The following is a 13,257-nucleotide window of genomic DNA, read 5'->3' on the forward strand; positions in this document are numbered from 1 at the left end:
TGATTAGAGATGTTGACCATTTATTCATATACCTCCTATCCATTTATATATCCTGTTTGGATAAGTGTCTATTCAGGTCCTCTGCCCATTTTTTAACTGGATTGTTTGTCTTCCTTTTGTTGAGTTGTATGAGTACTCTATATACTTTGGAAATTAACCCCTTATCTTTGGCAATTATGCTTTCCCATATAGTGGATTCCCTTTCCTTTTTGTTGCTTGTATCTTTTGCTTTGTAGAAGCTTTTTAGTTTGATGTAGTCCCATTATTAATTATTTCCTTTGTTTCCTTTGCCCTAGGCAATGTATCAGTGAAAATTCCGCTATGTATGAAATTGAGATTTTTCTGCCTACATATTCTTATAGAATTTTTATGGTTTCACGAGTTACATTTAAGTCTTTTATTCACTTTGAATTTATTCTTGTGTATGGTGTAAGTTGGTGGTCTAGCTTCATCTTTTTTGCATGCAGTTTTCCAATTTTCCCAACACCATTTTTGAAAAGACTATATTTTCTCCATTGTATGCTGTTGCCCCCTTTGTTGAATATTAATCATGCATGTTGTCTGGGGTTGATTTTTGGGTTCTCGGATCTGTTCCATTGATCTATATGCCTGTTCTTGTGCCAGTACCAGGCTGTTTTAATTATGAAGGCTCTGTAGTATAATTTGATATCTGGTACTGTGATTCCTCCCACTTTGTTCATCTTTTTCAATATTGCTGTGGCTATTCGGGGTCTTTTTGGTTCCATATAAACTTTTGGATTATTTGTTCTAGATCTGTGAAATATGCCATTGGTACTTTAACAGAGATTACATTGAATGTGTAGATTGCTTTGAGTAGTATGGACATTTTAATGATGTTGATTTTTCCAATCCATGGACATGGTGTGTGTTTCCACTTTATATTTTCCTCTATTTTTTTTTTTTCAGTGTCCTGTATTTTTCTAAGAACAGGTCTTTTACCTCCTTGGTTAAGTTTATTCCTAGGTATTTAATTTAATTTATTTTTTTGTTGCAGTGGTAAACGGGATTTTTAAAAAATTTAGTTTTCTTTTCTGAGTGTTTATTATTGGTATATAAGAATGCCATCAAGCCCTGGCCAATTTGGCTCAGCAGTTAGAGTGTCGGCTCACGAACCAATGAGTCACAGGTCCGATTTTGGTCAAGGGCACGTACCTCAGTTTTGGTTTGTCCCCGGCCCTGGTCGGGGTCATGCAGGAGGCAACCAGTCCATGTGTCTCTCTCACATTGATCTCTCTCTCTCTTCTCTCCCTCTCATTCTCTCTCCCTCCCTCCCTCCCTCTCTATCCAAAGATAAATGAAAAAATATCCTCTGGTGAGGATAAACAAAAAAAAAATTCCCTTGTCTCTAAATTTGCTTCCGTACTTTAAAAAAAAGAAAAACCTAGAAAAAAAGAATGCCATCGATTTCTGGATGTTAATTTTGTATCCTGCTACTTTGCCAAATTCATTTATTAAATCTAGTAGATTTTTTATGAAGTCTTTAGGTTTTTCTATGTACAATATCATGTCATCTGCAAATGACCGTTTCACTTCCTTTTTTCCCATTTCTTCTCTTTTATTTTTTCTTCTTGTCTAATTGCTGTGGCTAGAACTTCCAGTACTATGTTAAATAAGAGTGGTGAAAGCGGGCATCCCTGTCTTGTTACTATTCTTAAAGGAAATGCCTTTAGTTTTTGCCCATTGAGTATGATGTCGGCAGTAGTGGTTTTTTTATATATGGCCTTTATTATGTTGAGATATGATCCCTCTATTCCCACATTGTTGAGTGTTTTTATCAGAAATGGATGCTGGATTTTGTCTAATACTTTTCTGCATTTATTGATATGATCATATGGTTTTTATCTTTCATTTTGTTAATGTGGTGTATCACATTTATTGATTTGTGAATATTGTACCAGCCACTTCTTCATTTTTAATATGGATGCCTCTTATTTACTTTTTTTGCCTAATTGCCCTGGCTTTAGTACAATATTGAGTGGAAGTGCTATGGAAGTGCTGAGTGTAGGTATAATGTTAGCTGTATGTTTTTCCTAGATAGTCCTTATCAAATTGAGGATATTATCTTCTATTCTTAGTTTAAGTGTTATTACCATGAAAGATTATTGAAATTTGCTAAATGCTTCTTCTGCATCTATTGAGATGATTATATATTTTTCTAATATGTGTACTTTTTACCTTAATTCAGTTTTATGTGCTTATAAAACTATATTATGAATTTATAAATGCATTATTTAAAAGCCAGATATGGTATCTTTTCTTTCATTTGTATCTTAATACAATGCTGTGTATTTGGTGGAAGGTGGAAATGGGGTTCATAAGAAGGTAGAGAACCAATATTAAAGATGGATTGCTGCTCTGGCCAGTTTGGCTCAGTGGTTAGAACGTTGGCTCACAGACCAAAGAGTTGTAGGTTTGATTCCTGGTCAAGGGCATATACCTTGGCTGCAGGTTTGATCCCTGGCCTGGTCTGGATACTGCAGGAGGCAACCAATTGATGTCTCTCTCTCTCTCTCTCTCTCTCTCTCTCTCTCTCACACACACACACACACACACACACACACACACACACACACTCCCCTTTCCTTACTCCCACTCTATTAAAAAAAAAAATGGATTGTGGAATTAAGTCAAAGTTGCCCAAAGTTGGTAGGTATGTTTCACTTTCACAAAATGTAACATAATTTGTAAGGTTTTTCTTTTTTTTCCAATCCTCACCCAAGGACATTTTTTCATTTTTTGTTCAGATAGAGTGGGAGGGAGAGAGAGAAATAGAGAGAGAGAGAGAGAGAGAGAGAAGCATCGATGTGAAAGGGACACATCGAGTGGCTGCCCCCCCGCACAACCCAATCAGGGCTGGGGGCAAACTGTAACCGAGGTATGTGCTTAGCGGGAACCGAACCCGGGTCTCTCTGGACCGCAGGATGACGCTCTAACCACTGAACCAAACCAGCCAGGGCTGTAAGGTTTTTTTTGTACTAGTCATTTAATTTGAAAAAATTATCCTATTGTCTAGGTATTAAGAAATTGTACAAATTCCAATATCTTGGATTTTTGGTAATGGCAGAAGACAATGTTTTTCTCTTGGATTATTTTGACCCAAATAAAAGTTCCTTATATTTCTTTGCCTGAAGATTGCATAAGAATCTTCATTGAGGCATTAATTATGGCACAAATAAGTATTTGTTAGCAATACAAATTGCCAGGTGATATAAATTTGTTTCTAAACAGAGAGATGAGTTGACATTGGTGAAAGTTGATACGTATATATGTATAAACTCAGTAACTATATCTATATATAGGGAAATTCTACTTTCTAAAATTTTTATTTTAAAAATTTTATTTTATTGATTGATTTTAGAGAGAGAGAGAAGAAGGAAAGAGAGAGGGAGAGAGAGAGAGATTAATTTGTTGTTCCGCTTATTTATACATTCATTGGTTGATTCTTTTATTTATTTATTTTTTTAAATCTTTATTGTTGAATGTAAAATGTATTACGGATGTTCCACATTTTTCCCCCATTGACCCCCGCCTACCCACTCCCGCCCCGCCTCCTGCCTTTCCCCACACTATTGTCTGTGTTCATTGGTTATGCATATAAGTTCTTTGGTTTATTTCTTCCCATCCACCCCCAACCCCTTTCCCTTTGAGGTTTGTCAGTCTAGCAATGAATTTATACTTCTTAATCTCTTCACCTTTTTCACCCATTCCCCCAACCCCCCTCCCAATTGGCAACCAACAAAATGTTCTCTGTATCTATGAGAATGTTTCTGTTCTACCTGTTCATTTTGTTTGTAGATTCCATTGTTGATAGATATGTATTTATTGCCATTTTGTTTGTTCATATATTTTATCTTTTTCTTCAAAAAGACCCTTCATCATTTCATATAATAACGGTTTGGTGGTGATGAACTCCTTTAACTTTTTCTTGTCTGGGAAAGTTTTTATATGGCCATCGATTCTAAATGACAGCTTCGCAGGATAGAGTAATCTTAGTTGTAGGTTCTTGCTTTTCATCACTCTGAATATTTCTTGCCACTCCCTTCTGGCCTACAAAGTTTCTTTTGAGAAATCAGCTGACACGCCCTGGCCGGTTTGGCTCAGTGGTTAAAGCGTCGGCCTGCGGTCCTGAGAGACCCGGGTTCGGTTCCCACTAAGGGCATGTACTTCGGTTGCAGTTTGTCCCCGGCTCTGGTCAGTCGTGCGGGTGGCAGCCACTCGATGTGTTCCTTTCACATCGATGTTTCTCTCTCTCTCTCTGTTCTTCTCTCTCCCTCCCACTCTACCTGAACAAAAAATGGAAAAATGTCCTCGGGTGAGGATTAAAAAAAATAATAAAAAGAGAAATCAGCTGACAGCCTTATGGGAACTCCCTTGTAGGTAACTAGCTGCCTTTCTCTTGCTGCTCTTAAGATTCTCTCTTTGTCTTGAACCTTTTGCATTTTGATGATGATGTGTCTTGGTGTGGGCCTCTTGGGGTTCATCTTGTTTGGGACTCTCAGTGCTTCCTGGACTTGTATGTCTGTTTCCTTCACCAAGTTAGGGAAGTTTTCTGCCATTATTGTTTCAAACAGGTTTTCGATTTCTTGTTCTCGCTCTTCTCCTTCCAGCACCCCTATGATGCGAATGTTGGCACGCTTGAAGTTGTCCCAGAGGCTCCTTACACTATCCTCATTTTTTTGGATTCTTTTTTCTTTTTGCTGTTCTGATTGGGCATTTTTTGCTTCCTTAGATTCCAAATCGATGGTTTGCTCCTTGGATTTACATTCTCTATTATTGAAGCTGTGTAAATTATTCTTTATTTCAGTTAATGCCTCCTTCAATTCTAACTGTGTATCCATGATTTCTAACTGGTCCTTTTTTATGCTCTTGAGGCCCTCCCTAAGTTCACTGAGGTTCTCATTAAGTTCATTGAGCATCCTTATAAGCAGTATTTTTTTTTTTTTTTATCCTCACCTGAGGACATTTTTCCATTTTTGTTGTTGTTGTTGTTCAGGCAGAGTAGGGGGGAGAGAGAGGAACAGAGAGAGAGAGAGAAACATCGACATGAAAGGGACACATCGAGTGGCTGCCACCCGCACAACCGACCAGGGCCAGGGACAAACTGAAACCGAGGTACATGCCCTTAGTGGGAACCGAACCCGGGTGTCTCAGGACCGCAGGTCGACGCTGTAACCGCTAAGCCAAACCAGCCAGGGCTATAAGCAGTATTTTGAACTCAGCATCTGTTAGGTTGCTTATCTCCATTTCGCTTAGTTCTTTTCTTGGGGTTTTGTTCTGTTCTTTCATTTGGGACCTGTTTCTTTGTCTCCTCATTTTGGCCGCCTCCCTGTGTTTGTTTCAGTGTATTACTTAACAAGAGGTATGGGGCTAGCTGAGACCAGATGCTGCTTGTTTGAAAGAATTTAGGAAAAACCTGAAGCAGGATCCAAGACAGGCCAATCCTATGGTTAAGCAAGTGGCAACAGCTTGGGTGGGCCTGAAAGTTGGGTGGGGTGGGGCGGGGGTCTCAGGGAGTCACCAGGGCGGGGCTACCAGTGTGAGCCAGGTTGCTGGAGCCCCAGATATGGCGACTGTCTGCCGCCCCGGGAAGGGCTCACCAAAGGTACAAAGGCCTCTGACAGCACGTTTGTCCCGGAGAAAGCCCCTCTCCAACCCTCACTTCAGTGCCAAACAGCTCAGTTCTTCCCTGTATGTGTCTGGTGCCCCTCGAGCTGCCTCACCTCTAAGCTTAGAGGGAATGAGTCCGATAAGTTCACGCGCGGGCCCTTTAAGGAGCTTCCTGGGGCTCCAGCCACATCAGCTTCCCTGAGCCTCAGTTCCTGCTGGTTTTTCCAGCCAGAAGTTATGGGTACTTCTCTTCCTGGCTCTGGAACCCTGAGCGGGGCTCCTGGTGTGGCACGGGGACCCCTCAGTCCTCAGGAAGGACCTTCCCAGCCGCGGGAGCCTCCTGATTTTTATCCGCCACACTTGGGTATGGGACCAGCCCATCGCACTGCACCTCACGCCTCTGCCCCTTCTACTAGTCTGGATGTGGCTGCTGCTTTAATTCCGTAGGTGTAGGACTTCCATTCAGTTTGATTTCAGGCGGTTTTGAATGATGGTTGTTCTGTAGTTTAGTTGTAACTTTGATGTGGTTGTGGGAGGACGTGATACCGCGTTTACCTACGCCGCCATCTTGACCGGAAGTCCCATTGGTTGATTCTTATATGTGCCCTGACTGGGACTGAACCTGCAACCTTGGAGTATTTGGATGATGCTCTAATCAAATGAGCCAGGGCCTGAAATTTTTAGACACTGATGCTATAAATGGCACCATATTGGATAGTTACTGGTAGATTGGCAAATTCCTTAGTGAAAGGACAGGTGACATAAAGATTTATGCAGCAAAGGGAAAAATTTTAATCACTTAGCAAAAACAAATGAGTTTACACTTATATTAATATAATTAATAAGCTCATAATACTATACTATAAAATCACTGATGAATTTTAAAATGCTAAACACTTTTTCTTGTAAATGTGTTTGGTTTTTTTTAAGTTTGTAGGAAAATTTTTTAGTCTTGCCTCGGAAATAATGCTTTTGCCTCAGTGGGTCCATTTCCCTATGGTTCGTTTGGATTGTGAAGATTTGAAGACAGGCCTGACAAACAAAGCAAGATCCTTTGCAAACATATTATTAAATGACATAGCTTCAAAACATAGAAAAGAAAATGAATGGTAAGTAGAATTAATTGCCAAACTTAGAATTATCGAGGTAAAAGAAATCTTTTACTAATAATAACTCTTGTTTAAAAACAAAAGATTAAAATTTAAGTACTTGCAAATTTTTCCCCATAATTTCTTCCAGGGAGGTTTCTTTGTAGTACCATTGGGCTAGTTTCTTTTTGTTTGATACTGTTTGAGGCTAATTTTGAGACAACCCAGGATTTAAAAAGAAAAAATTGAAATAAACCGGTGTTTGGATGCAGGTTGCATGAAAATGAAAAAACTGTAGACTCTCAATATTGGGAATATCTGGAATCATTCCTGACCCCAGTATTTACGTGTTGTGTCACCTAGTGTATTTTTCTCATCTGCATAATGGAGACATTCATACCTACTTTGCAAGATGACTATAAAGTTGGATTAATAAACTTGTGGCCTGCTAGCTGAATATATGTGTGTGTAATTTCCTTACTTCACAGTTTGATTTACCATCTGCTTGAGCTACCATGCTCTAATTTTGTTTGCCTCCTTTTCTTTTGCTGCAGTATTTCTCTCCAAAACACTTAGATTCTGCCGTAGCAGGAAGAAAGCAACCCCAGTACAATCATATGTCTCTTTTGCATTAACCACATTAACGCATACCTCCTAAAATTTTGATAATGAAGAATTAATTATCAAGCCCTACATGATCTGACTTCTGCTTACTGTCCAACTTCATTTTATGTTCTCACCTTTGTATTTATATTGGCCTGCTTGCCATTCCTAAAATATGCCAAGCTTATTGCTACCTCAGGCTTTGTACCTTGCTGTTTTTCCTTCTCGGAAGCATTCCCCCTGATACTTGCATAACTCACTTTTTTCTTTTCTCATGTTGAATATCACCTCCTTGGAGGGGCCCTCTCTGGCCACTCTATATAAAATGATAGTCCTGCCCTGGCCGGTTTGGCTCAGCGGTTGGAGCGTCGGCCTGCGGTACAGAGAGACCCGGGTTCGGTTCCCGCTGAGGGCGCGTACCTCGGTTGCAGTTTGTCCCCGGCCCTGGTTGGTTGTGCGGGTGGCAGCCACTCGATGTGTCCCTTCACATCGATGTTTCTCTCTCTCTCTTCCTCTCTCTCCCTCCCGCTCTACCTGAACAAAAAATGGAAAAATGTCCTCGGGTGAGGATATAAAAAAAAAAAATTATAGTCCTTTTTCTACATTCCATGCTTCTTTATCTAGCTCTTTTTCTTCATAGCATTTTTTTTTAACTACCTAATATTGGGTATTTATGTGCTTTTGTCTCTCAACTTGAATGTAAGCTTTATGAGAGAAAAGACTTGATCTGTTTGTGGTTATATGTTCATTGCTTAGAACTTTGCTTAGTATATTGTAGATACTCAATTATTTATTGAGTGAAGTATATTTACCACATAATAAAAATAAAATACCTGCATGAACTAAAATTATTTTTAAAATCACTTACATTTTTTATAATATTTTTTGCCTGAGGTTTTTCTGATATTTTGGTAATGGCATGACAATATAGGTATTGCAAAGCATAGGGAAAAACTTCTATGAACGTCTTTAGTTGAATAATAACTATAAGATATCTATTCTTACATACATAGGATACTCTAAGAGTATTGTAGATTTTTAAAAATGTATACAGAAGTTTGATCTTTTTACCTGCCATATTGCCATGTTTCACGAGAGGTAATAATAATAATAACAATTATGGTTACTAGTAAATGAGAATATACTATGTACAGAGCTCTTTCACATTCCTTATTATATTACAACAATCTAGCAAGATGAATGTTAATAATTTTATTTTATATATATGAAAACTAAACCTCAGAGATTTGCCTAAGTTTACAAAAGTAGTAACAGCTGAGGCAGGATTTAGATTTAGGGCGGCCTGATCCAAACTATGCTTTATGTTATACCACTTATCTGGGTATTTAAGAGAGTTGAAGAGATCAATAGAAAAAATGTTAATATGCCATAATTTCACAGGAAAATGTTACCTTAACTTTATAGATGTATGCTGAGTTATATCAGGTAAATAATGCCTAAGTATTTTAAGATATCTTAGTGAATTAATCAGTTGTTTTTAGGATATCACAGTTCCTATTTTATAGTAATCATAATAACACATTTATTGAGTATGATATAGTATTAATTACCATAACTATAGTAAAGCAGAGTGTTATGTCAGTATTTGCAGTGAATTTGAAGCAATTAAAGAACATGCATTAAAAGTCCCTGAGACAACAGAAGAGATGATGGATCTGATATCTTATGTAGAAAAAGCCCGGACAATAGGAATTCAAGAGTTGGTTTCAAGAATCAAGGTAAGAATATTTTCATTTACATATTTTAAAATAGTTCTTTTCATTGTGAAATATGATAAACATGTTGAAAATGTATAAAACATATATAGTTAAACAAATAGTTATAAAGTAAGCACCTATGTTACCACCACCTAGGTCAAGAAATTGGATATTACCAGCACCCAGAAGCACTTTGAGTATGACTTCCTGATCATAACTACTTTTCTGTCCTAGAGGTTTCCACTTGGTTTCTGCAGTAATCATGTATAATTTTTCCTTTAGTTCCATGAACTATATGTACATTCTTAAACAAAAAAGATTTAAAAATTTTTTTTATAGTTTCAATATTTAGTATTTTGTGTATGCCTTCCCCAGCACAAGATTATATACTTAATCACCTATATTGTATTCTCATTGTTTATTTAAAAATATGAAACATAACACATACCAAAAATTGCATAAAACACAAATTGTACAATTTAAAATATTATAAGCACTCTGTAATTCACCCAGGGAAAGAATAGAACCTTGCCAACATCCTAGAAGCCCATCACAATCTCTGTTTTTTCTGGCTATCCTGACTTTTAATCATTTCCTTGCTCTTCTTTATATTTTTATTATCTAATTATGCATTCCTAATCAATATAGCTAACTTTTGTCTCATTTTGATCTTTATATAAATAGTATTATACTATTTCTATTCTTTTCTGTCTTGTCAACATTATGTTAGTAGTGTTATAGTTTCTTTTTTTCTTTTTTTTTTTTTTTTAGTACATACCCCTAGCAGGAAGCGAACCCAGGACTCTCTGGTTCACAGGCTGATGCTCCAACCGCTGAGCCAAACCGGCCAGAGCGTGTTATAGTTTCTTAACATTAGTTTATTTTTATTGCTGTCTAGTAATCTGTATTCTATAACTATACAATAATATATTATTTTAATTTTACTGTTCTGCATATTTGGGTTGTTTCTACTTTTGTTATTAATAGCAATGCTGCTGGGAACATTTCTATCCATGTAACCTGGTGCCTGTTAATGCATTTTTCCCAGGTGTTATGAGATATACTTATTTTCACCTTTACTAGTTAAGGAAAAACTCTTTTCTGAAGTAGTTCCAATTTTATACTCCAATCAGCAGTGTTTAAGTGTTCTATTATTTTACATTCTTACCCATACTTGCCATTTTGAGATATTTAACATTGAGATATTTAACATTTTGCTAGCCTGATGGATAGTGGTCACTATATTTTTAATTTTCACTTTTCTGAAAACAAATGCATTTGAATACTTTTTATATGCTTATTGATCATTTAGAGTTCCTCTTTTGTGAAATACCACTACATGTCTTTTGCTCATTTTTCTTTTGGCTCATTATCTCTTTTACGTATTGATTTGAGGGTTTTTTAAAATATGTTTTTATTGATTTTTCAGAGAGATAGGAAGGGAGAGAGAGAGATAGAAACATTGATGTGAGAGAGAAACATCAATCAGCTGCCTCCTGGAGGCCCTGCACTGAGGATCAAGCCCACAACCTGGGCATGTGCCTTGATCAGGAATCAAACTGGGACCTCTTGATTCATGTGACTACGCTCAATCCACTAAACCACACTGGCTGGGCGAGTTTTTTTTGTTGTTGTTGTTTTTTATCCTCACCCGAGGACATTTTTTCATTTTTTGTTCACATAGAGTGGGAAGGAGAGAGAGAGAGAGAGAAACATCGACATGAAAGGTACACATCGAGTGGCTGCCACCCACACAACCCAACCAAGGCCGGGGACAAACTGCAACCGAGGTACATGCCCTTAGCAGGAACCGAACCCAGGTCTCTCTAGACCGCAGGCCGACGCTCTAACCACTGAGCCAAACTGGCCAGGGCTTTTTTTTTTTTTAATTATAATAATATATAACAAAATTTACCATCTTAATTATTTTACGTATATAAATCAGTATAGTAGTTTTGAAATGTTAATGATAAATATCTTTTCTTCACTCTGTAATTTAACTTTAAAGGTGTTTTTGATAAATAGAAATTCTTAATTTTAATGCTGTCAAATAAAGCAATCTTTTATAGCTGGTGATTTCTGTGTCTTATTTAAGAAATCCTTTCCTACACTGAGTTCTCAAGCTTGATTTTTCTTGTATCTTTTTTTGAGAAGCTGTATAGTTTTGCCTTTCAGTTAGGCTTCAGTCCTCCTGGAATTTTATTGATGTGAGGTCAAATTTAATTATTTTTTCATATGCATGAACAATTTGATTGTGTGTATGTGTGTGTGTGTGTGTAATGTGTATATATATATAGTATATATGTGTGTATTATATATACATATAGTATATACATATAGTATGTATATATGTATATATATGTACTTATATATATATACACTATTTTTAGATTTTATTTTATTTTTTTCTTGTTGACACTATTACAGATGTCCCCCATTTCTCCCCCCTCTTTGCCCACCTCTGCTCAGCCCTCCCCTAGTCTTCACCACATTGTTGCTGTGTCCATGGGCTATGCATATATTCATATATGTTCTTGGATAATCTCTTTACCCTGTTGTATGCTCTTGCTTCCTTTGCCAAATATTAATTGACAATAAAGGCATGGGTTGATTTCTGGATTTTTTGTTCTGTTCCACTGATTTATATGTCTGTTCTTATGCCAGTACCATGCTGTTTTGATTACAATGGCTTTGTACTGTAGTTTGATATCTAGTAATGTGATACCTCCAACTTTGTTATTCTTTCTCCAAATTTTTGAGGCTATTAGGGATCTTTTTGGTTCCATATAACTTTTTGGGATATTTGTTCTAGCTCTATGAAATAAATGATAGCCTTGCTGGATAGAGTAGCCTTGATTTCAGATCCTTACTTTTCATTACTTTGAATACTTCATGCCATTCCCTTCTGGCCTGTAGTGTTTCTGTTGAGAAATAAGCTGACAGCCTTATGGGAACTCCCTTGTAGGTAACTGTCTCTCTCTCTCTGCTGCCTTTAAGATTCTGTCTTTGTCTTTAACCTTTGCCATTTTAGTTATATCTTGTTGTGCAATTAGATATATATATAGTTTTTTCTTTATTTATTCTTAATCCTCACCTGAGGATATTGTTTCCCTTTATCTTTAGATAGAGTGAGGGGAATTGGGGTGGGGGGTGGGGAGAAACACTGATGTGAGAGAGACACATCAACTGGCTGCCTCCTGCATGACCCTGACCAGGGCCGGGAACTGAACTGCAACCGAAGTATATGCCCTTGACCAGAATCGAACCCGCCGCTCTTTGGTCCACAGGCCGATGCTCCAACCACGAAGCCAAACAAGCCAGGGCTTTTTAAAAAAATAATTAATTTAATTTATTTTTGTTACAGATGTTTCTCCTCCCCCCCCCAGACACCCTCCTCCCTATCCCCCCAAAGCATTGTTATCTATGTCCATTGGTTACGCATACAAGAGCAATTATATTATTTTTTATTAAAATTTTTTTTTCTTTATTGATTTTTAGAGAGAGAGGAAGGAAGAGGGAGAGAGAGATAGAAACATCGATGAGAGAGAATATCGATTGCTCACCTCCTGCATGGCCCCCACTGGGGATTGGGCCCACAACCTGGGCATGTGCCCTGACCAGGAATCAAACCAGGGATCTCTTGGTGAATGGGTCGAAGCTCAACCACTGAACCACCAGCTGGGCAAATTATATGTTTAAGGAAGGAAGAGTCTATTTCTTTTCGTACTGCTTTGCAGCATCACCTCTATCATATAATAATTGCCCATATATATGTGTGGATATATTTTAAGACATTTTATTATGTTTCATTGATCTTTTTGTTTATCCTTGTATCAATAACACATTGACTTAATTACAAGAGCTTAAATATAATAGCAATAATAAGTCTTGATGTCTGGTAGAGCATATCCTCCCACTCTATTTTTCTTGCTTGTTCTTGGCCCTTTAGCATTTGCCTACAAATGTTAGAAATAGCTTATTATATTCCATAAAAGAACTTTTTTTTTGTATTTTGGTTGCAATTGCATCAAATTGATAGTAAATTTAGAGAACTAGCATCTTTCCAATATAAATCTTAGAATCAGTTTTTCACATTCCACAAAAATTGGTTGGTATTTTTATTAGAAATACATTGAATAGATAGAAAGAATCCATATTCATAATATGGAGTCTTCCAATTTATGATATATATTTATTTACCTCTTTTTATTTTTTATCCT

The 13,257-nt window shown here is 37.1% G+C and overlaps 1 protein-coding gene across 1 annotated transcript in view; it reads left to right on the forward strand.

The window, feature by feature from the left end:
• DNAH12 (dynein axonemal heavy chain 12) overlaps positions 1 to 13,257 on the forward strand; it is a 276,436-nt gene that overhangs the window by 63,000 nt on the left and 200,179 nt on the right. The window contains exons 14-15 of the mRNA XM_036266455.1: positions 6,559 to 6,737; positions 8,923 to 9,058. Coding sequence (XP_036122348.1) covers positions 6,559 to 6,737; positions 8,923 to 9,058 — 315 coding nt within the window. The remainder of the gene's footprint in view (positions 1 to 6,558; positions 6,738 to 8,922; positions 9,059 to 13,257) is intronic.

This window comes from Molossus molossus, unplaced genomic scaffold (genome assembly GCF_014108415.1).
Source record: "Molossus molossus isolate mMolMol1 unplaced genomic scaffold, mMolMol1.p scaffold_m16_p_18, whole genome shotgun sequence".
Taxonomy (NCBI): domain Eukaryota; kingdom Metazoa; phylum Chordata; class Mammalia; order Chiroptera; family Molossidae; genus Molossus; species Molossus molossus.